The 22,506-nt window shown below is 57.3% G+C and overlaps 1 protein-coding gene across 13 annotated transcripts in view; it reads left to right on the top strand.

Moving 5' to 3' along the window:
* Positions 1–22,506, top strand: part of ATP9B (ATPase phospholipid transporting 9B (putative)) — a 249,096-nt gene that overhangs the window by 209,196 nt on the left and 17,394 nt on the right. For 11 of the 13 annotated variants that reach the window (XM_053206079.1, XM_053206080.1, XM_053206078.1 and 8 more), the window contains 10 exons: positions 9,060–9,221; positions 9,914–10,006; positions 14,398–14,481; positions 14,571–14,741; positions 17,863–17,961; positions 18,596–18,685; positions 19,411–19,555; positions 19,680–19,744; positions 20,406–20,561; positions 20,683–20,747. In XM_053206079.1, the coding sequence (XP_053062054.1) occupies positions 9,060–9,221; positions 9,914–10,006; positions 14,398–14,481; positions 14,571–14,741; positions 17,863–17,961; positions 18,596–18,685; positions 19,411–19,555; positions 19,680–19,744; positions 20,406–20,561; positions 20,683–20,747 (1,130 nt within the window). The remainder of the gene's footprint in view (positions 1–9,059; positions 9,222–9,913; positions 10,007–14,397; positions 14,482–14,570; positions 14,742–17,862; positions 17,962–18,595; positions 18,686–19,410; positions 19,556–19,679; positions 19,745–20,405; positions 20,562–20,682; positions 20,748–22,506) is intronic. The other 2 variants (XM_053206081.1, XM_053206082.1) reach the window with 2 other exon arrangements.

Below are 22,506 nucleotides of genomic sequence, written 5' to 3' on the forward strand. Positions count from 1 at the left end.
GCCATGGTCAGGAGAGGCCAGGGACACGGCGTGACCTCCGTGGGGACACCGAACAGCTCCTGCTCGCGCCGTAGCAGGTGCAGTCAGCAGATGAAAGTCCGCTTCTGCCAGAGGGCATCCTGCCGAGCACCCTGCAAGCCAAGCCGGAGGCTGTGCTCACCCGTAAGGAGAAGTAAGTGAGCTTGCATCCACGTAAACAATTCAGAAGACAAAACAAAACCGAAGGAAATGAAAGGAAAGGAAAACAAAAAGGAATGGCTGAGAAGGCAATAAGTTCAAAAGCTACGTAAAATGGAAAAATGACTGGCAAAATTCGTAAATAATACCAGTGAATGCAGACTAAGCATACACACAAAATTTGCACGTGAGGAGTGTATACCAGACAAACAGGCTTGAATTTTTGTGAGTGTATTGAACAGCCCCAATGCTAATATTTTTGCAAAGCTCACTAAGTAACCATGTTCGGGAAAAATATAAATTAGCCAAGTGGAGTCTAAAACACCTAAAACCTGAGTAGACCAGAAACAAAATTCAAAAAGTTGCCAAAACCACTTTGGACCAGACAGTTTTATAGGCCAGTTCTTTTAAGCCAAAAATAAATCCCACCCAAAACTTTTCTGGAACAAGGAAAATAGTACAAAGCCTTCTAAGTCATTTCATAAGGGCAACTTACTCCTAAGTTCTAAAATCTGATCAAGACACACAGTATAAATATACACACAGTAAAAAAAGGAACTCAGAGATAAATCTTATAAACAAAGATCCAGAAATCCTGTAAGGCCAACAAAGCTACAGTACTACTCAATGACTGTGACCAGGTGACCTCTTCCCCAGGGATACAAGAACGACTGACTAGGAGATGTGTCCGTACGGCTCTGTAGAAGTTGAAAGCCACTTGATAATCTCACTTCCATTAGAGACTTTTAAAAAGGCATTTAAGTTAAAACCCAGTACCCATTCCAGATCAAAACAGACACACTAGCTTCCTCTCCAAATCCAGCAATAGTCCATTGAAAACAGACAGATCTTTCTTAACGTGATCTGTGCTACCTGTCTTAAACCAATACTCACCGTCACACCGGATAGACTGTGCAGTCCTTCCCAAGCGAAGGATAAAACAAAGATGTTTGCTAACATCAATGCCATTTCATACTGTCTGTCCCGGATGCTCTATCCAGACAGCCATGGCAGGGAAAAATCATCACAGTTATTACAAGAAAATAAAATTACCCCTTAGACATGGTGTGACTGTATATCTAGGCAAGGATTCAGGAGACCCCAATAAAAATGCACAAACCCATACACTCTTCTGTAGCGACCACAGCCTGTTACGTTGAAGACAGTGTCCCGTTCACGAAACCACAACAATAAAAATATTTAATCATGAACCTAAGTAGGAACATGTCGTGCGGATGGAAACAACTAATTTTAAAGCTAGACTTTAAAGCACACTTATTAATGCTATACCTACACTCTTCATCTTCTCTGAAAAAGGTGTCCTCGTTTATGAACAGAAGTAAGCGCAGAAAATGCTGGCATCTCATCCAAGGCCAAGGGAAGTTTTGTTTTTAATGCCAGAATCATGGTTCTTTCTGGTCATTATCAGCCCTGGACCGCCTTTGGACACATTTGAGGAGTTCTAGACCTCCCCGATGTCTAGATTTCTCCCCAACCTACTGAAACTAAATCTGCAGAATCAAAAATCCTTCTGTTGTTCCTTATATTGTTTCTAATTTGTCTGTTTTAAAAACAGTTTATTTCAGGGCACCTGGGTGGCTCAGTCAGTTAGGTGTCCGACTTCAGCTCAGGTCATGATCTCACAGCTCGTGAGTTCGAGCCCCGCGTCGGGCTCTGTGCTGACAGCTTGGAGCCTGGAGCCTGCTTTGGATTCTGTGTTTCCCTCTCTCTCTGCCCCTCCCATGCTCATGCTCTGTCTCTCCCTCTCTCAGAAATAAATAAACATTAAAAAAATTTTTTTAAACAGTTTATTTCACTGTTAAGGTTGCAATATACGTTGCTTAATAAATTAAGTAGATGCACATCATCCCGTTAGACTGTTCTATGCATCTGCCTTTTGCCAGTGCAGAAGAGCCTCCCGTGAAGCGCACTGCTGCAGGGGCCCAGAAACCACGTACCCGTGTTGGCCTCAGTTGCCCAGCAAAAGAACAGGGCGTATGCTCATGCGCATATCAGTAATTTCTCCTCCTCTCCCCCAGCTCTCTCACAGTTACTGAAAACACCCAGAGCCATCACAGCTCTTGTATCTAGTCAAGAAATTTCATTTGCAATTACACACCTTTCCACGTCCAGGGCTAGGTGGCTTCAGGTGAATTCTACCAAATGTTTAAGAGGAAACAATACCAATTCTGTACAAACTCTTCTGGAATACAACAGGGGAAGAAACGCTTCCCTGGTGGTAAAGTGATACTGATACCAGACAAAGGCATTATGAGAAACTGGAAACGTAATCACTTACGAACGTAGACGCAAAACTCTGTTACAAAGTAGGAGTGGATAAAGCCTGGCAACAAATAAAAAAGGTAATACATTATGATCAAGTGGGGCTTATTCCAGGAATGCAAGGTTGGTTCAACTGTGATGAATCAATCAGTATAATTTGTCTACAGGACAAAGGGGAAAATCCATATGATCATTTCAGTAGTTTCAGGGGGAAAAACACTCTTGACTGAAATCAAACATCCATTCCTAATAAAATCTCTCAGTAAACTAGAAATAAAAGAATTTGTTCAACCTAGTAAGGGGCATGTGTGAAGAATCCTGTCGTTAGCATGATACTCAATACTTAACAACAAAAAGTAAAGGTGGGGTGCCTGGGTGGCTCGGTCGGTTAAGCGAGCACCTCTTGGTTTCAGCTCAGGTCATGACCTCACAGTTCACGGGTTCAAGCCCCGCGTGGGGCTCTGCACTGAGTGCACAGAGTCTGCTTGGGATTTTCTCTGCCTTTCGCTGCCCCACCCCACCCCCCCAAATAAAGAAACATTTTACAGTAATAATAAGACCTTAAGAATAAGGCTCGGTGCTTCCTTCAGATGACTGGCGTCTTGTGTGTGAAGAAATGGTCTAAAGGCAGACTGGTAACTTCAGGGAGACCGTCGTTTCTTAGCTCCCAGCCCCGGTGATGCTGGGGGGGGAGGGGGGTTGCTCACCAGTCTCCTCCCAGAACTGGGGAGAGTGCCTCACACAAGCAGGTGCTCAGAAGAGCCCCATTTATGCACTGGCACCTGTGTCAGGTGCCCCAGCAGCTTTCCACTCCTAAGTCGCTCCGGGTAAGAGACCATCCGCTCTCTGTGGCTGGAGGACTGTCCCGTGCTGGCCACACGAGCGCCTCCGGCGTGGAAGTCCCAGATGTGCTGCGGGTTGGGGCGCGGGACGTGACCAACAAGCAGACCCCCGCACGTGTAAGTGTAGGTCGTCACGATGGCCACTCAGAGAAGAGTGGGTACACCCAGAGGAGCACAGGGGAGGGAGCCAGGACGCAGCACCTTAGGCAGCCCATGGAACCTTCCGGAGCAGTGGAGGCGGGAGAGAAGGCCTGCTGTGGCATGGTGGAGAGGGGGCGTCGGGCCGGCTCGCCACGCCAGCCCTGAGCACAGACCTGGGACGGGCAGAGGCTGGGGGTCCATGGGTTGGTTCCAAGTGGAGTGTCCGCGTCCGTCGCCACACCTCCCTGGGCAGAAGCCAGGTGGCCATTCCCGCACAGCAGGGCTGTGGATGCAGCACTCTCACCGTGTGTGTGCGCGTGTGTGTACGTGTGCGTGCGTGCGTGTGCATGTGTGCGGCTATGGTCTCCAGCCCTCACGCTTGTAGCTCCCCCTCCCGTCCCTCATACAGCAGGCGAGGCTTGCAGGCTTTCAAAGAGGACGTGCGTTTTAACCGCTTACGTGTCTTTAGGAAGAAAACAGCCAAACGCCAACACCTCTGAAATTTTAGTTAATTTCTACATTTACTATTGCTGGATTTAAGCTGTTTCTAGGAGGCCTTCTGGATAAACACTACTGCTCTCTTGCAGAAATGAGAGAGTTGCTATGAATCCGACCAGGTCCCCTGCACTCCCAGTGTGCTCTGAGACGAGGTGGGAAAGCTCAAGGCCGGAGTGAGACCCTCTGTTCACCCTTCACTGAGCAACTCGCATCAGGGCGGTGAAAGGGGTCACACTCCTGGTTGGCGTCACGTGGAGACTTAGTCCTCGAAACGATGATGATTAAAAACAGTTGTACGGGCACCTGCACTGACGTGACGCGGTTACAAGCCGCTCCCTGAGGCGGGTTGTGCGGGCACGCGTACAGTAAATGGCACACGGGTGCGAGTCCCCCGGTAGGGCCTGAAGTCCTGGCTGGGGGGGCCCCGAGGAGGTGACGGGGCGTCGGCAGGAAGAGACCCTTGACGGGTCAGAACGTCACAGTTGCCCTTCGCCTGGGGAGTGTGGGGCCATTTGCGGTTCATATCGAAGTTTTATAGGAAAAGCGTGTCCAGTGGGCGCTTCCTTTCCCACCCGAGGTGGGCTGCAGAACCCACGCTCCCCCCTGCTCCTCCTGTGACGGCCACGTGTCTCTGGGGTGCTCTGAATCAGTGCCGTGTTATCCGTGGTGTGGTTTTAGGATCTTGGCAAACTCGAGGAGCCCAGTAACACACTTGAAAACCAGACGATGTGAGTTCTCATGTGAGCTGCACAGTGACTCTGGTTAACGCTCAACACGCCTACAGGATGCCGGACTGCCCTCCAGCCCGGCCGCGCAGCTCAGGAGCAGGAAGGCCCACACACGTCCCTGTGCCTGCACACACGCCCAGAGCAGGGCCGGGGTGCGGGAGGTAGAAAAAACGCAGACTGCTCCTGGGGTGTGGGTCGGGAGTCTGGGGGCTCGCCCTGCCCTCGGAGGGTCTGCCCTGCCATCCTCTGCAGCGGAGAGTGGCCACGGGGTGGAAAAGCGTGGCGGGGAGGCCACCGTGGCTGCCCCGCCCCAGCCAGTATGGCCGGCGAGACCACCAAGCCTTTGCTCTGCAGCCTGTGTGCCTGGACTGCGTGGGGGGCCAAGTCGGTCCACCCCTGCCGTGGGCAGGAGCCGAGAGCGTGTGAGCGCTTCCTGCCGCGGGAAGACCCGCCCGCCCGCCCGCCTTCAGGTCTGCGGCGTGGGGCTGTGCCGCCTCGGCCTTTCCCCCTGGTCACCCGGGTTCAGACACGTGGGTCCTTCCCAGGATCAGAGGTGTGCCCTTCCCAGATGGCTTCTACTTATTTTTAAAAGGCAGCGAGAAATCCCAAATCCAGTTCAAAGGTTATTTTTCCTCTTTTTATTCTCCACCCAGGGCAGTGCCACGTAACGTCCGGGCCTCACTACTCGGCTTTTCCGTTCTCTGGGGCCCGGGGCCCCTGCTCCCGCCCTGGCTGGGCTCGCTGGGCTCGGGGAGACTCACCTGGAGGGGTGTGCTGGCGTTTGCTGGACCCCTGCTCCACACGCGGTCCGCACAGGGCTCCTGCCAGGCAGGGTCTGCAAAACCTCCCTCGGTTTGGTGGTCACTGGCAGGAGGCCTGTGCTCAGCTATCAGACCGGCCCCAGCTGTGACCACGGAGGGACAAAGATTAAGATCTACCAGGGAACCCATGGCACAGCTGCACAGGCCGGGGTCCCCCAGAGACCTGCCGTGCGCTCCCGCTCGCCCCCGCCCCGAGGGTTGTGTGCACCGTGCTTACTTCTCCAGCGTGTCGTGTGACGTGTGCACGGCACCACCAGGGCCGGAAGGCCACTGAGCCTCGGCATCAGGGTTTTTACTGGGCTCTTTCACGCAGACATGGTTGACCCCACATGGCTGACCTGTTTCCTGCCCCTGCAGAGGTCGGGGTGACCATAAGCCCAGCACCCCTCCATAAGGCACACTGATGGTGCAGACCGTGTGCAGCCCACTCCAGGGCCCGTTACCGTGGTGGGGACACCCGCCCCCAGGAACAGAGCCCACAGTCCTCCCTGCACGATGAGGCAGTTGCCCCTAAGCAGGGCAGTGTTCTGGCCTTCCATTGACTCCCCGGCAGAGGTGAGGGGTCACAGCATACTGTCCTGCCTCTGACCCCGTTGGCGGTGGCTTTGGTGGGCAGGTTCCACTAACAAAACGTGAAAATCATGAACAAGTCCTGTCGACACAACGGTCTCTCACAGTATTGGACAGACATTAAGCATTCGCTTTGTGACTGTTCGTATAATTTACCTTCTGGAAAGGAAGACCAGTGATCTTACTGAAATAGTTCATCAAGTAGACAAAAGTAAACATCTGCTCATTTGCTTTATTTCCCCCAAAAGGGGGAGAAGCATCAGTTGCACGTGGGCAGTGGGGGCTTCAGGCGCACAGCAGGTAAAACGCTAGGTGATCCCACGAACAGCGTGCTCCCAAAAGGCAGCAGGAGTGAGTCCAGCACTTGAGACGTGGTCTGACCAGCCCAAATGTAATTCACACTGAGGGCTTCTGACTTATTCTTGGTTTAGGTTTTGCCTTACCAGTTTAAATTCAGTACTCTAGCCTGTTGGGCACATTGTTGAATTCGATCCGAGGTTTTGGAGAGCAAGCGGGTCTCCCCTGTGTAAGGACCCAGGCACAGAGAAGGTCAAGGTACACACAGCAGGAAAAGCTCAAGGTCAGAATTTCCCCTTCAGCGGGACGCTTCCCAGCAGTGACCGCTGCGCCACAGGGCAGCCCCCCGACCCGGGGCGTCCGTGAGACGGCCTGTGTGCAGGGCCGGCCGGCGCGTGGACGGGTTCTCCTTCTGGACGTCAGAGCCGATTGCGCAGTGCTGCTCACACAAGATGGTGGTTCTGCACCGTTGACTCTCTAGCTGGCGACCTAATCTGTAACATGGTACTGTTGCTAATGCTGTGACTTCACTAATTTAAACGGAACTTGTGTTTTTAAGGGGAAAATCGGGGAGGAGAATTTTGCACCCCGCACGTAGCCGTTCCCGCCTCAGCAAGCAGACTGTGCCCCACGGGGGGTTGGGGACCAGGCGTGGGCAGTGGGGCCGGGCAAGGGGGCAGGAAGTCTCCCCTCAGGCACCGGGCGCTGACGGGCCACAGCGTCGGAGCGCAGCTTGCGCACGGCGGGCCACCTTCGGTCCGGTCAAAAATGAGACCTCTGTGTCCCATCCTTGGGAGTAGGAGGTGGCACCACGGTCACTGCCTGTGTCTGGCATTCAGACGCCGAGCCCGGGTGAGAAAGTTGCTCTGAGCCCTCGGCCTTTCTTCTAGGAATGCGTTACTATCTGCGAAGTGATCCAGTAACGCGGGGTCGTTATTACCGTTTCCCTCCCAATCCCGCTTTTCTGAAATTGTTCCGTTCCGTTCACTGTGGGCTGACTCTACCAGGTAATCTTTGTAAAAGACTTTGTAAAAGATGCAAAATTTCTGCCACGTGAATTCTGGTGCATTGACCTATGTTACTTATTTAAAAAAAAAAAAATGATTTTAAACCGTGTGTCTTTACTACCCTGAAATTTTACCCCCTACCTGTCTGTTTGGCTCCTTTACGAGATCCTAACATTTGGGGAAATAAAGCCCACCCACCCCCCGACCCCGTGAAGGAGACGGACTGGTGTCTGTCAGGGATTTCTTTATGACCAGCCCGTGGAGCGTGGCCGTCGTGCCCCGAACCAGCCGCCCGGCGGTAGTTCCTGCCAGCACAGCACAGGCGACTCGTGCTCTTGACTGTGTTCCGAAACACGTGCCGTCCCAGATGACCCTTCACTTCCACGTTCTCCTGCCTTCCTGTCTCTGGCCACTCACGGCCTCCCCAGCACGCACTGGAGCAAACAGCCCCTCACCCTCAGTTGGCGGTTGTGCTGGAATCTTCCTGTAGTTAGAAGTGTGGGGGCCACCTAGGAAACCTCACCTTGAAAGGGATTCCCGTTCTGTGAGGGAGGGTGACGGTGGAACCCTGACACCCCAGATACGCTTTGGCGTGCACGGCGGCCTGCCCGGTGGCCTGGCCGCCACGGTTGTCCAGGTGAGGAGTTGGAGTGGGGGCGACCTGAGCATTCCAGCCTCGGAACCAGGGCTGCTGGGCCTCATCGCGGCCTGTCCCCCTGCGATTTCACAGGGAACGCTCAGGCCCAGCGGTAACGCTCTGCTTGCTGGGCAGAACTGAGTGGGTGCACTCCTCCGGCCCGGGGTAAATGCTGGGCCTGTAGTGGGTGAGTACAACCGCAGGCCTGAAGGAAGGGGCGGGGGGGCACGGGAGGAGCCCGAGCCCCCCAGCTTGCGTATGACGGCCCTTCACCGAGCAGGGGGGGAGGGGGTGGGGGGGGGGTCCAGCGGACCACGTTCTAGCTGAGGACTGTTGTCAGGTGGCTTTTAAAGACAAACTGATTTTTTTTTTCCCCAGAAAACACGGTCATGAAAAACACTGTTCATAAATCAGCTTTAAAAATTACTCTTCTGTTTATGATTTTCACATTTTAATGCTAGATAATGAACCGTCAACAAGAATACTTCTGTTTTTGAGGAATGACCGTGTGCCAGGGGACTTTGGTCATTTCAGCGTTAGAACAGTTTGCAAGTCTGTTTTCCTCCTGACCCAGGGGTTGCTGGCAGAGCTGAGCTCAGTTCAGGTGCTCCAGTAGACGCACCAGCTGTCCTCGGTCACCCGTCTGGCTCTCATTTAGAAGGAGAGCAGGGCCCCATCAGGGACGTGGCGCTGGCGGGCGGGCGGGCGGGAGCTCTCGGGAGGCCCCGTCGCTCACAGCCCGCTCTGCGCCCAGGCCGGCACCTGTGTGGGTTTTAAAGCCCCACCTCTGGGCACCCGAAGACACAACGAGCAACAAAAGAATGATCGGTAATGGATTTCATGCTGGAAAGCGAGACCCAGGGGCCCGGCCACACTGCCAGGTCGTCAGCCAGAGAGTGGTTGTTCCAGGGTCGATACTTGACACGGCCGCAACCCCAGGAAGGTTCCGGACAGCGTAGGTGTCGTGAATTGCCGCTGCCGGTGAGCTTCCTGACCGCCAGCCTGTCGCGTCCCTTCACGTGTAGCGCGCGGCCTCACGTCTCGCTGGTCTCCTCCAGGTGGCCCTGGTGCAGTGGACGGAGAGCGTCGGCCTCACGCTGGTCAGCAGAGACCTGGGCTCCGTGCAGCTGAGGACCCCCAGCGGCCAGATCCAGACCTACTGCATTCTGCAGATGTTCCCCTTCACGTCGGAGAGCAAGCGCATGGGGGTCATCGTCCGGGTAGGCGTCCGCGCGTGACCCAGGCTTCCACTCCGCTCGGGGCTGTGCACGCCAGGCTGGTGACTCGGGGTGGTTCTCTGCCAGTGCTTCTGTTTGCTACAGTTCTCTTTCTTTAAATAAAATCCAGACTAAGGATTTATACCGAGAAGTTAGCGAGGCTCTAACGGCAGTGATTTAAAGGGCAGAATAAGTCAAAGGTGTTAGCCGGTAACGTTCGAAATCCGCTACAGCTGTTGGGTTCTGTTTCCGACGGCAGTAGCACGCCAAGGGGCTCTGCTGGAGAATGAGTTATGACGATAAAGCTGCCGACCTACACCCCTGTTAGATGTTTCCAGCAAATTCCAAAAGCATATCCCGGAAGCTGGCTGACCAAAGAAAGCGTACTCGATCGGGCGGTGAGAACTTGAGAGGGTTCACCTTCTCCTTGCTGTCCGAGGCACGTGTTGCCAACAGGTTGCGTTTCAGCAGCCTCGGCACGGCCTGTCGAGATCTGCAGTTACGTTCTCAGTTCTCATTTGCCCCAACACCTAGGAGGGGAGGCTGATGCTGCCTGCACGGGAGGATATTTGAGTAGCTCAGGCCCAAGGAACACACTCGGGGCAATCGCTTCTTCCAGCGCGTTTCTAGCCAGGCAGCTGCCATCTGCAAGGCGCGGTGTGTCCTTAGCGTGCCTGTGCTCCCTCCCTGCGCAGGACGAGTCCACTGCGGAGATCACCTTCTACATGAAAGGGGCCGACGTGGCCATGTCCTCCATCGTGCAGTACAACGACTGGCTGGAGGAAGAGGTAAGCAGCCGGCTCACGCGTGCTGCCGTCACGGCGGGGATCGAGACAGCACGTTTGCGGCCAGACGCCGACAGGTTTCTGGACACGGAATTGGCTCTCCACCAGATTCTTTTTTTTTTTTTTTTTAACGTTTTATTTATTTTTGAGACAGAGAGCATGAACTGGGGAGGGTCAGCGAGAGGGAGACACAGAATCTGAAACGGGCTCCAGGCTCCGAGCTGTCAGCACAGAGCCCCACGCGGGGCTTGAACTCACTGACCGTGAGATCATGACCTGAGCTGAAGTCGGCCGCTTAACCGACTGAGCCACCCGGGCGCCCCTCCACCAGATTCTTTTAAGCGATTCCAATTCCTCTCAATTTCGTAAAGCAGAAAGGAGCGGGTGCTGCTTAGTTGCAAATAGTTTACTTTCTGTATAAACAACTACTCGATTTGGTTTTTGTGGGGATGCAGGTAGATACGTTAGTGGGTCCTTACGAATAATATTTGTTTCCAGTAGTGAAAAAGTAGCATTACTAATCATTCACTAAAAATTCTGAAATAACATTGTATTATATTACATATATTATATTTTCATGTTTATTTTGTAACCTAAGTTATTTGCAAGATTTTAATTAGAATTTTAATCTCACTCTAATGTGTACATATGAATCACTTTAAAACCAGAAAGTACGGGGGCACCTGGGAGGCTCAGTCCGTGGAGGGTCCCACTCTTGATCTAAGCTCAGGTCATGATCTCACGGTCATGGGTTCTAGCCCCACTTCGGGCTCCGTGCAGGGCTTGGAGCCTGCTAGTTAATTAATAAGTAAATAAAAATAAAATAAAATACGAATAAAATCAATTCTCTATTTTACCAAATTCTCCCTATAGAAAACAGGATTTATGTTTCGCCTCATGAGGTTATGTTATTGTTTATGTTTGTGTGTTAGTGAAAAAGTTGGATTTCAGAGTCCACGGAACCCTTGTGGGTGTCGGCACAGCCCTCTGTGGTGCTCCTGGGTCACCCGCTGCTGCCCACACCCCACACCCCACACCCCATACCCCACGTCCGCGGCAGCATTGGCAATATGAATCAATAGCTCCTTCAGGCGCTTGGATTTAATCAGGCCCATGAATAAATTAAATTCCCTGAAGACCTAGTAAAATGCCATAAAAATTACTTTTGGTCATAATGATGTGCCATTAATTATAAAATACTTGTTTAATTTATTTAGCTTTATGAGGTCAAATCAATAAATGTCTTGCAACAGACAGATAATGTCAGATTGTTTTCCACAAAGATAACTTTATTAAAAATCCTTTGTGCATTCAGTGCTCAACTTGACATTCCCTTCCTTTAGATAAATGTTTTGGTCCTCCACCCATGTCTTTGCAGTAATGCTCTTATAGTCTGACGGCCTTTACTTTATTTACAACAAAAACCAAAAAACACGCAGGTTGGGAGAGCCTGAGCATCGCTCCCCACGTTGGATTCTTGGCTGTAAACTTGTATTCTCCGCTTATTAAACAAAAGAAAAACAAGCCACCAACACTCTTTACTCACCACGTAACAGAAAGAGCCAATTTTGTCAGACCCGTGACGTCAGATTGTGCAGTGCGCACAGACCTAGAACAACCGCGCCCTGGACGGCGAAAGTGCTCGGGCACTTGGCCTCCTGCCCTCCACGCGCAGACGTGGAGCAAGGGTCAGAACTGGGGATCGGGGAAGGCGTGAATGAAGGGGTGCGGTGACCAGTGCCCTGCCTGCCGTCCCCAGAAGATGTGTGAGGCGGGGGCGTGGGAGCTGTGCCCACAGTCCGCTTCTCCGTGAGCATCAGACCTACTCAAGCGGCCAGATTAGAAAGGATTTCAGAAAGTCTGAATGGTTCATACTCCGCGTTTGCAGACTTGAACATCTCAGCAGCAGTCTGGCAGGTGAGCTTTGTGAGACGTGAGCGCCCCACCCAGAGAGCGAGCGAGCGAGAACCGCGGTTATCTGGAAGCGCCAGCCTGTGCCCTGAAGGGACAGCGGAGGCTGAGGTCTGTGCGCACGGCCGGGCAGGGCAGAGCGCGCGTGCAGAGTCGCGTCTGGACTGTCGATCAGTGAGTGCGGGCACTTGTCCCTAGTGATGTGGGGTTTCCACTCACGGAAGGTCACACACTCCAAGTCGTGGCTCCCTCAGCGGCCGTAACTGCCCGTCTGCGTGGCTTTGTGGCTGCACGCAGGGCTGGCGTCCGGGCTTTGGCGCACACGCCAGGACGTCCCGAGCAGGGTCGCGGGGAGCTGTCGGTGTGCGGTCCCAGCGTTGGATACCCAAGCTTACTAGCACCCGAGTTTCTTTATGAACCAAAAAGCAGCTGATTCATTTGTCTGGGATCCATTCGCCGAAATGCGTGACTACGGTGTCCGTTCTCATTTGCAAGTACACGTTGTGCACGTCGGGGATTCTGTCTGTGGCTGTTGTATGGCTGAAGTGTGGAGCCCTGCACCCCTCGGGCTTTGCCGTGGACACTTGAAGAGACCTGCCCGACTCTGCGTGGCCCGGCAGCGAGCGAGCGGTCGCGCACCCAGGCGCCACCTCTGCCGGGCCCCGGCCCACCGCACCTGCCCCACGAGGCTGTCCGTGCGGTCCGGGAGCCCCTGCTGGGGCCGGGAAACACTCCAGAGCAGGGTGAGCACGTGGCCCTGTGCCGTGTCGACCACGAGTGCCGGAAACAGGCTAAACATGCTGCAGGTTAAGCTTTAGAAAGATGCTCAGCCTTCGAAACAGTTCCTCAAAGTTCGAAACTTGAGAGCGTCAGCAAGAAAGAGGTGAAAGGCTGTCAAGCAGCAGGCCTTCGGAAGCCTGCGGCCTGGAGGAGCCTTGGCTGGTGGTAGTGTTCTTGATGTGTAGACAGCGTGGCCGCAGAGAACGGTACAGCTTAGCGCTCAGGTTGTTTTTTACATTCCGTTTGCATCAACACACATCGCTCCGAAGCGCTGCTGTTGACGCCCGAGCTTGGGCCTCTTGGGCGCTTGGTCCTCAGACTTCCCGTGCGTCTGTCCCAGCGGCCAGGGAGCCGGTGCCCCACTTGGCAGCGGCCTCCACGTCTTCTCCCGGACGCTCTTCCTCTCCCTGCTCCCCCTGCTGTCCACGCGGGGGCCCCCTGGCGCCCACGTGCGCCCCAGGGACACTGCCCGGTTTTGCTCGGCTCAGAGTCCGAGGGCAGTGACCGGCGGGGGCCCCTCTCCCGCCTCCCACACTGCCTGGTCCTCCAGGGGTGGGGCCTCTATTTGGGGCGAGACAGCTGCTCGCCCCACAGGCCGCCCCCTCCCTGCAGACCGTGGTCCCACCTTTCCAGGCAGCGTTTTGAGAATGTCAGTCGGTCTCCACGCCCCGTGGCAGCTTCACGGCCTGAGGGAGGGACGCGCGGTCACAGAAGGAAGCGGCACCCGCTCTGGGGGTCCACGGCCGGGAAAGCGGCGTGGGCTCCTGCTCCGCCAGCGTGGCTGTGTGCGCGACCTCGGGCGTGGCTCCTCGGTGCCGGCTGGTGTGCACGGGCCGTGTCCCAGCTCCGGGCCCCGTCCCCCGGAGGAGCGCCAGGCGCAGGTACCTGCAGGTACCGGGTCCGTTTCCAGCAGTGGGATTTGTGTCGATGGCATGTGCAGCTTACGGTGACAGGAGAGGCCCGTCACCAGCAGATAGGTGGGCGCGGGTCAGGCTGTCCCTACACCCCGTCGTCCACTGAGGCTGCCCGGGTTTGCCTCCAACAGGAGAGGGTGTGTTTGGGTGGTCTCTGAGCAGGAGGACTGGACAGCTTCTCACCTGTTGAATGCGTTTCCGTCTCTCAGTGGGAGCGGGGGCCTGTGGCGTCTCTTCAGGCCCCTTTCCCTGCAGGTTGAGACTACGCCCCAGGGGCCTCGGGGTCTCCTCCCCACCCCCGGCACCAGCGGCCTCCTGAGACCACCCCTCCTCCTCCTCCTCCCCGTCCTCCTCCCCCTGCACCTCCACATGAGGCCTTCCCGCTTCCCGCCCTGGCACCCTCACTTCCTGTGTGCAGACAGGTGTAGACTTTGGGAACATCATGCTCCTGACACCATCTTGGAAAGCCTGACTGGAGGTGGGAAGGTGTGGTTGTTGCCCGAGAGCGTCACCGTGACGGCAGCCCTGTCCGCCCACGGAGAGCAGGAGGGGCAGAGCCGCCCTCCCGACACGGCTGTGACACGGCTGTGACAGGAGGCTGTGTTTGCCAGGTGTCCGGGGGGACACAAGCCTGAGAAGCTGGGAGGCGTGGGGCGCACCGACAGACACGGGGACCGCGGGGCCCACGGGCGGTCCTTCCCGCGGAGCGGTGCCCGCAGATATGCCGGGGACCCGTTGCCCCCGCGGGCAGCCATCGGGGCCACGTGTGACCCACGTCTCCTTTTCCAGTGCGGAAACATGGCCCGGGAAGGCCTGCGCACCCTCGTGGTTGCCAAGAGGGCGCTGACGGAGGAGCAGTACCAGGACTTCGAGGTGAGCCGACCCCTGCGGGCACCCACCCCGCGCGACCGCCCGCCGGACCGAGGCCGGCCCCCCTGACCGCACGGCCCCTGTCTCCTCAGAGCCGCTACAGTCAGGCCAAGCTGAGCATCCACGACAGGGCACTCAAGGTGGCGGCCGTGGTGGAGAGCCTGGAGCGCCAGATGGAGCTGTTGTGCCTCACGGGTGTGGAGGACCGGCTGCAGGCGGACGTGAGGCCCACCCTGGAGCTGCTGCGCAACGCGGGCATCAAGGTGCGGGCGCGGCCTGGGCCCGGGGGGTCCCTCCTGGAAGCGCCCGCCGTGCCGCCGGGGTCGGGGACACAGGACCCCTTCCTCCCCCCCCCCCCAAAGTCGCCCCAGCCCCCCGCCTGCCTCCCGCCCCAGCCCACGGTTTGTCTCTCTCGCTAGCCGCCCGCCACCCTGCCCTTCCCTGCCCTTCCCTGCTCTTCCTTGCCCTGCTCTTCCCTCCCCCACCCCAGACCTTCCCTGCCCTACATCTACCCCACCAGACCCCCACCTCCACCCTTCCTTGCCCTTACCCTGCCCTACCCTGTCCTACGCCACCAGACCCTTCCCTTCCCCCATCCCTGCCCTTCCGGCCCTGCCTCTACCCTTTCCTATCCCACCCTTCCGTACCCTTCCCTTGCCCTGGATGTCCTGGCCCACCTGGGTCTCGGGCTCGCCCGTGGGGCAGCTTCGTCCCGGAGACTTTTCGTGGCCCTGGGCATCCATCGGGTGTGAGCTCGGGACAACCCCGGCCTTGGAGACCTCGGGTCCCACCCAGATGGGGGTGCCCCCCCTCGTGCCACCGAGCTTCCTGCTCACGACCTGATATGAAGGCGAGGGCCACTCGGCACTGCCTCGTCTGTTCGTCGTGCTGTCGTGGGGGGGGGTCCCCGTAAGCCACACGACTCGAGGCTGCGTGGCGCTGCCTGCCGGCCCGCCCTGCCTTTTTCTTCCTGGTTTGTCCCCTTCGTACAGGGGAAATTGGCGCGTGGTGGCGTTGAGTGTTAGCTTTGAGAGAGGTTCTTTCTGATCCCACGTGTTCCCAGTGAAGCCCAAAGTTCGGTTACAGGATGGGAGAGAAGATTTATCCCGAGGCTGCCCTGAGGACCGGGCCTCGCGCTAAATGGTGAAAATAACGCTCAGCTGGCGTTGGTAGGTAGCTAGTTGGAAGAGAACCAATAGGTAGCTAGTTGGAGACGAGGAAAGCAGCTCCCGGGGTCCAGGTGGGAGACGAGAAGATACGTCCCTCCGTCCCGGACCTCAGCCGAGTCAGGAGGTACATCTGGCTTCGGAATTACGCGAGAGCAGTTCAGACCCCGGGCTCTTACGTGATGGAAGCCTGACTGCTGTGCAGCAAACATTGGCGGGAAGAGCTGTGACCGCTTAGAAGCAGGGCCCCGCTGGTTTTGCTGAGGTTTTTCATAAACCTCCCCCAGTCTCGGTCGTACGTGCACGGTGGTGGGTGGGGGGGGGGGGGGGCTGCCGTGGTGAGTGTGCCTCGGGTGTGGTGCGGGGGCGTTCACACTGATTGTTCTCTAAGCTCGTAAGGGTTTCTGCCCTTACACCCCCGTGTCAGGAAGGAGACCCTGCACCTCCGCGTGGCGTGAGGGTGTGATTTCGAGGCCACACGTGCCCCTGTGCTGCACGCGGGCTCACCAGCGGCCGGGGGTCCGGCCCAAATCGTTCCCAGCTTTGTCTTAATGACGCGTCGATACATCGTAGTCTAGGTCCAGGCTCCGTGAAGGGAAGCGGTGTGGGAAGTAAATAAACCGCTTGAGTCCCCAGACGCCGAGAAGACCCACAAGTCTCGTCACCGGGAGTCACGCCTGAGAGAACTGGTGTGCCACGAGTTGTTTGCTCTTTTCAAAAATGCGTATGTGTACACGATACACAAAACACTTGAATTCAGATGTTAATGAGAAGTGTTTGCCTCTCTGTGACTAGGTGTGCAGACCATCCAGTTGTGTATTAGATGTCCCGGTTGTGTTCTCTTTATAGTCTAGGGATGCTTACGATACATAGCACGTGTTTATGTAATTCCTTTTTAACTTTATTTTGAGAGAGAGAGAGAGTGCACACACTCACGAGTGGTGGAGGGGCAGACAGAGGAAGACAGAGAGAGAATCCAAGCAGGCTCCACGCCTTCAGCGTGGAACCTGACACGGGGCTCGAGCTCACACACCATGAGATCATGACCTGAGTTGGAGTCCAGAGTCAGATACTCAACCGATGGAGCCACCCAGGCACCCCATTTTTTTCAGTAAGAGTAGTAGTAGTTGACATTTTTTTAAGTTCATTAATCTTGAGAGAGAGCGCACACACACCAGTGGTGGAAGGGCAGAGAGAGATCAAGCCATCGGGGGAGGGACAGAGCGAGGGAGAGAGAGAATCCCAAGCAGCCTCCGCGCTGTCGGCACAGAGCCTGACGCGGAGCTTGACCCCACGAACTGCAAGATCACGACCTGAGTGGAAGTCAGGAGTCGGATGTGTAACTGACTGAGCCACCCAGGCGCCCCTCACGTGTTTTATTTGGTACAATTTTTGGCTTAACTATTGCCCATTTAAAATCCATGTGGAACCTCAGTTTCCAGTGGAAAAACCAGCAAGTTGAGCAAGGATCTCCAGGGGGCTCCTCACCGTGCAAGCCCCGCTTGTTTGCACACAGGCTGTGTGAGCTCTGCCCTTGGGTGTGTCCAGGTGCCCTTGTTAGCCTTGGTCCTGACCTGCCTCAACCCCCGGCATTCCCGTGCCTCCAGGTCTCGGCTGCCACGTCTAACGTCACTTTGCTCCTACTCGTTTTAGATAAGTCGACAGACTCTTCATACGGTGGTGACACGTACGACAAGCAGCAGTTACCATCGTAGCCACTCTTCAGTGTGTAGCTCACGTCACTGAGTACGTGCCCACTGTCGTGCGCCTGTCCCCACCAGCTGTCTTCGGAGCTCGTAAATCTGAGGCTCAGTCCCCATTAAACGCTGACCTCCCCCCGCCGCCCCAGCCCTGGTGTCCACCCTCTGCGTTCTGTCTCTGGATGCAACAACGCCAGGGACCTCCTGCAAGTGGGATCACACAGTGCTTGCCCTTCTGTGACGGGCGCGTTTCACTGAGCGTAGTGTCCTCGGCCGTCCGTCTTGTTGCGTCTGGCGGAATCTCCTTCCTTCCTAAGACCGACCGCTATTCTGTGGTGTATGTGCCACGTTTTGCTTATCCGTCCGCCCGTCCGTGACACTGGACAGCTTCTGCGCTGTGGCCGGTGCGCGTGGTGACGCTGTGCACCTGCGCGTGCAGGCGTCTGTGTATGAATAGGCACTTGCAAGAGACACAGGTGTGGTAGTGTGGAAGCTCACCACCGTCACTGGTCTCCTAGATATGGATGCTGACAGGCGACAAGCTCGAGACCGCCACCTGCATTGCCAAGAGCTCGCATTTGGTGTCCAGAACCCAAGACATTCACATTTTCAGACCAGTGAGTATTTGTCTGAAAGCACTTTGGTTTACCTGTTGGTTTTGTGAGGATGTACGTGCAAGTGTGTGTTAATTCCTGAATACCTCCACCGAGAGAGAAATACCGTCATTTTTTACTCCCATCTATAAAAACGTTGAAAACGGTTTCTGTCAGCCGCCTACCTCATGATGAAAAAGCGACATTTTAATGGAGAGAAAGGTCTAAATTCACACGTACTTTCCCGTTGTCCTAGGAGGTTCATTTATTCACCAAGTTTCTATTTTAACACCGATGCATTCATTCCCTCTTCAGTTTACAAGCTGTGTGTTGGTAAAAATTACATTTTTATATTAGTTACACCCTAGTAGGAATGCACCTTTAATCTACCACAGTTTTCAAATGAAATGCCGTTCCTTAATTAATTCAAAGAAAATCAGTAAGATGGTCCAAAGTTTGTGTTTCCTGTATGTATTAGTTATGACTGTTTGTAATTCAAACAAAAGTGAAATTTCCTGGCTCTGGACTGCCGCTGCAAGACCGGACCGCGTCTTAAGTCACGTGTCCCCGGAGGTCGCTGTGATTCATACACACGGGCTGTTTGTCCCTCCGACTTGAATAATACTGTAACGTGGGTGCCTTTCTCTCTTTTGTGGAGGTGACCAATCGGGGAGAGGCCCACTTGGAGCTTAACGCCTTCCGGAGGAAGCACGACTGTGCTCTGGTCATATCTGGGGACTCCCTGGAGGTGAGGCTGCTCTCTGACCAAGCACAGGTCTGTCCCATCTGCCCGTCCGGCCACTCTCTGACCCGGCTCGTGTCTGCTCCCCCGCTGCGGACCAAGGGCTTCCTGGGTCTCACCTGTGATGTTGTTGAAGCTACTTTTCTGGTAGCAGCACTTGTGCGACCCTGGTGAGCACCTGTGGCCTGAACACGGGATAACTTGTTCCTTCGTGTTTTAGAGGTTGATCCATTTCCGACTTACAGTCCTCTCGAGGCGCTAGGCCTCATTCTCGCGGTTAATAGCACAGCCTCCTTGGAGCCTCCAGTGTGGCGCCGACAGTCTGGACCTAGACGTACCCAGACCGGCATTTCCAGGACTGCGCCCCGGGTCACAGGAACAGGAGACAGGCTTGCGGCCCCACAGGAGGGGGCTGTTCCTTCCCGAACCACACTCACCCTGAGGCCGGAGCCCGGGGCCCGTGCCCCGAGTCCCCGGCCTCTTTCCTGGTTCCCGTGCCCGGGGGCTAAACCCAGCCTCTGCCAGGGCCAGACGCCAGGGGTTCTGTGTGTCTGGCCGTGTGCGGGCACCTCCCTGACGCTCCGCCCCGGGCATCCGGCGGGGCAGCTGCTGCGGGCCCCGAATCCGCGGACGGGCGGGGTGGCCGTGACCCGGGGAGGAGGACGCGGGGTGCGCCTGGCACCCGTCCGCGCGGTGCTCTGTGCCTCGGTGCTGACGCCGCTGTGTCGCAGGTGTGCCTGAAGTACTACGAGCACGAGCTGGCGGAGCTGGCCTGCCAGTGTCCCGCCGTGGTGTGCTGCCGCTGCTCGCCCACCCAGAAGGCCCGCATCGCGAAGCTGCTGCAGCACCACACGGGGAAGCGCACGTGTGCCGTCGGTGAGCCTGCCGCCCTGCCGGGCCCGGGCCGCCCTGCCGGGCCCGGGCCCCCCCCCGCCCGCCCCCGGGGAGCTGGTCCCGTGTCTCCGGGCTTCCGTGCCACCTCCTGCTCCTGTGCCCGCAGGTGACGGGGGAAACGACGTGAGCATGATCCAGGCGGCCGACTGCGGGATCGGGATCGAAGGGAAGGTACGTGTGCCCCTTGGTCCCCACGGCCGGCCCCGAGCGACCCCTTCGGTGGTGCGGGGAGAGAGCGGAGCCCGCCAGCGCCGGGCCCCTCCCGCGTCCCCGCATCCCCGCGTCCCCCAGGAGGTGTGCGGGACCAGCCGCCTGCAGCCCCTCCTGCGTCCCCGCGTCCCCCAGGAGATGTGTGGGAACAGCCGCCTGCAGCCCCTCCCACGTCCCGTGTCCCCGCGTCGCCGCGTTCCCCAGGAGGTGTGCGGGACCAGCCGCCTGCAGCCCCTTCCGCGCCGGGCTCCACGCGTGCCACCAGCAAAACTTTCCTGCCGCCGCCCGCACCCCGTCTCCCCTCACCTTGGCACAGGCCTGTGGCGGGGGGTTCGTCTGGTGTGGGAATGAGCCCGGTGCGTGTCTCGCTTTGCCCGACAGCTGTGCGTCAGGTGGCGCCGTTTAGAGTCCCGCCCCCGCACAGCTCTGTGGTGTGGCCTGCGGCTGCTTAGGGACCCCAGAGCCGCCGTGCGGGCCTGATTCCCGCAGGGCCCACGGGCTCCCGGGTCCCGGCCAGCGGTGGGTGCGCCCGTCCCCTGCGGGGCCACAGGGACAGGCCTCGGTCCTCGGGCGGCGGACGCGGAGAGGCGCTGGGTCCGAGCGGCACCCCTGCTCGTTTCAGGAGGGCAGGCAGGCCTCCCTGGCAGCGGACTTCTCCGTCACACAGTTCCGCCACATCGGCCGGCTGCTGATGGTCCACGGGCGGAGCAGCTACAAGCGGTCGGCGGCACTGGGCCAGTTCGTCATGCACCGGGGCCTCATCATCTCCACCATGCAGGTAGCGGGACCGCTGCGGGCGCGGCCGTGTGCAGCCGGTGCAGCGCGGAGGGCCGGCGGGGCTGACGGCCGCTCCCCTTCCCTCCCCTCCCCTCCCCTCCCCTCCCCTCTCCTCTCGGCAGGCCGTGTTCTCCTCTGTCTTCTACTTCGCGTCCGTTCCTCTGTACCAAGGATTCCTCATGGTGGGGTGAGTGAGCCACGCGCAGCGCCGTCTGGGTGACCCCGCGCATGGTCGGCGTCAGGAGCTCGGACCCCCTTGCGATCTGAGCAGGGCGTCTGTTTCCCGGCGGGCGTCCGGGGCGCGGTGAGGCGGGTGGGCGACCGTGGACCCCCCTCACGGGCTGGAACACAGGTGGACGTGCCGGGGATGTGGCCGGAGACGGCCCCACAGCAGACGCCCCGGGCCGGGAGCCGGCGCCACACCAGACCCCGGGAGAGTCTCCCCGCTAGCCACCACGTCTCTCCAGATCCCCCACGGCAGCAACTGCTGCCAGTTCTGCCCGTCGAGCCTGGAAAGCGGGAGTTTTCTGTTACAGTGAATGAAATGGAGCTTCTCTTCCCCTCGTGCTTCAGAGTTACGCCAGGAAATAAAACCGGCAGGACCGTTGGCGTGGCGGTGAGGTCCAGGTTGTGCCTCCCGGCACCGCCTCCCCCCTGCTCCCGCAGAGCCCAGCACCCGCTGCCCTGCGCCGCCCGTGTGGTCGCTCCCCGGGCTCCATCCGCACAGCATCCCTGCGGCGCAGGCATCAGCGGCTCCCCCGTGTCACGGGCAAGGAAGGACACACCCAGGGGCCGGGGAACGTGACAGAGGCAACAGCTCGTAGGGGCAGAGCCGGGGCCTCACACAGCCCGACCTGTCTCCTGCGGTGTTTAGCGGCTTTCCGGGGCAGCAGAGAACGAGCCCGTGAGCGGCTCCAGCCCTTGGGGTTGGGGTTGTTTTGAGTACATTTCATTGACACGTGCCCAAGTGCCAAGGTTCCGGGTGATCCGAGAACCGGGAGCACCAGGCCGGCCCCCTCAGGCTCCCCTGGACACTGATGTCCGGAAGTCCCCAGCGTCGTCCCAGCGCGAGGCCAACGGCAGCTGCTTGCTGCCCCCCCCAGAGCTGCACCCGCCGGGGAGGCGGACGGCAGGCAGACCTGAGCACCGCTCCAGGGGCCCGGGCGGGGTCGCGTGTGTCCTCAGTGCGGCTGCGGGGCCCTCCCACCTGTGGTTGCCTCGGCCTGGGGCCCGGGTCCTCCTGCAGTCACAGGGCCAGCTGTGCGACCCAGCCTCACTCCTGATGGCCCAGGCCCGGGGACGGTGACCAGTGCTGGCGCCCAGAGCAGCACACAAACGGGCAGACCCTGAAGGTGCAAAAGGTTTCAGCGCTGTTTCACGTTTTCCATTGCCTTGGCCTCTGCGACACGCGTCCCATGACTTGCTGTCGGAGCACGGGGTCTGCACACGACGTTGTGACAGCCGGACTGTTTCTGTGGAGGCCAAAGAAAACAGTTCCCACTTTCTTTCCTGCTGTCAAACTGTGGACTTGAAACACGAAAAGGAGAATTTAAGGGACAGCGGCGATCCCTTCCTAAATGACACTTGCCCAAGTTAGCGAAAGCACAGCTGTAGGCCTGTCTGCTTTGATGCGTCCCATCACAGCCTGAGCCCTCGTCAGCAGAAGCTGGCACTTCTGTTGGCTCTTACTCAGAGGTAGTTTGTCTGCAGTCCACGAGAGGCATCCAGAATTTTCTCGAGCCTCAGTGGGCTGAGTCTGTTGGCAGTGGAGGAGAGATGCTTTTGTGTTAAGCTTCTTGAAGAGTAAACAGCGAAGTCAGTTTTGCCCTCACCTAGAAAACAACAGTCAGAAGTGGATGTGAAGGAAGCTGATTTCTATCAAACCCTAACAAGGCCAAAGTAACGTTCTCAGATCAGAAACCCAGCTACAGAAGCTGCAGGACAGT

Source organism: Acinonyx jubatus, chromosome D3 (assembly GCF_027475565.1).
Source record: "Acinonyx jubatus isolate Ajub_Pintada_27869175 chromosome D3, VMU_Ajub_asm_v1.0, whole genome shotgun sequence".
NCBI classification, from domain to species: domain Eukaryota; kingdom Metazoa; phylum Chordata; class Mammalia; order Carnivora; family Felidae; genus Acinonyx; species Acinonyx jubatus.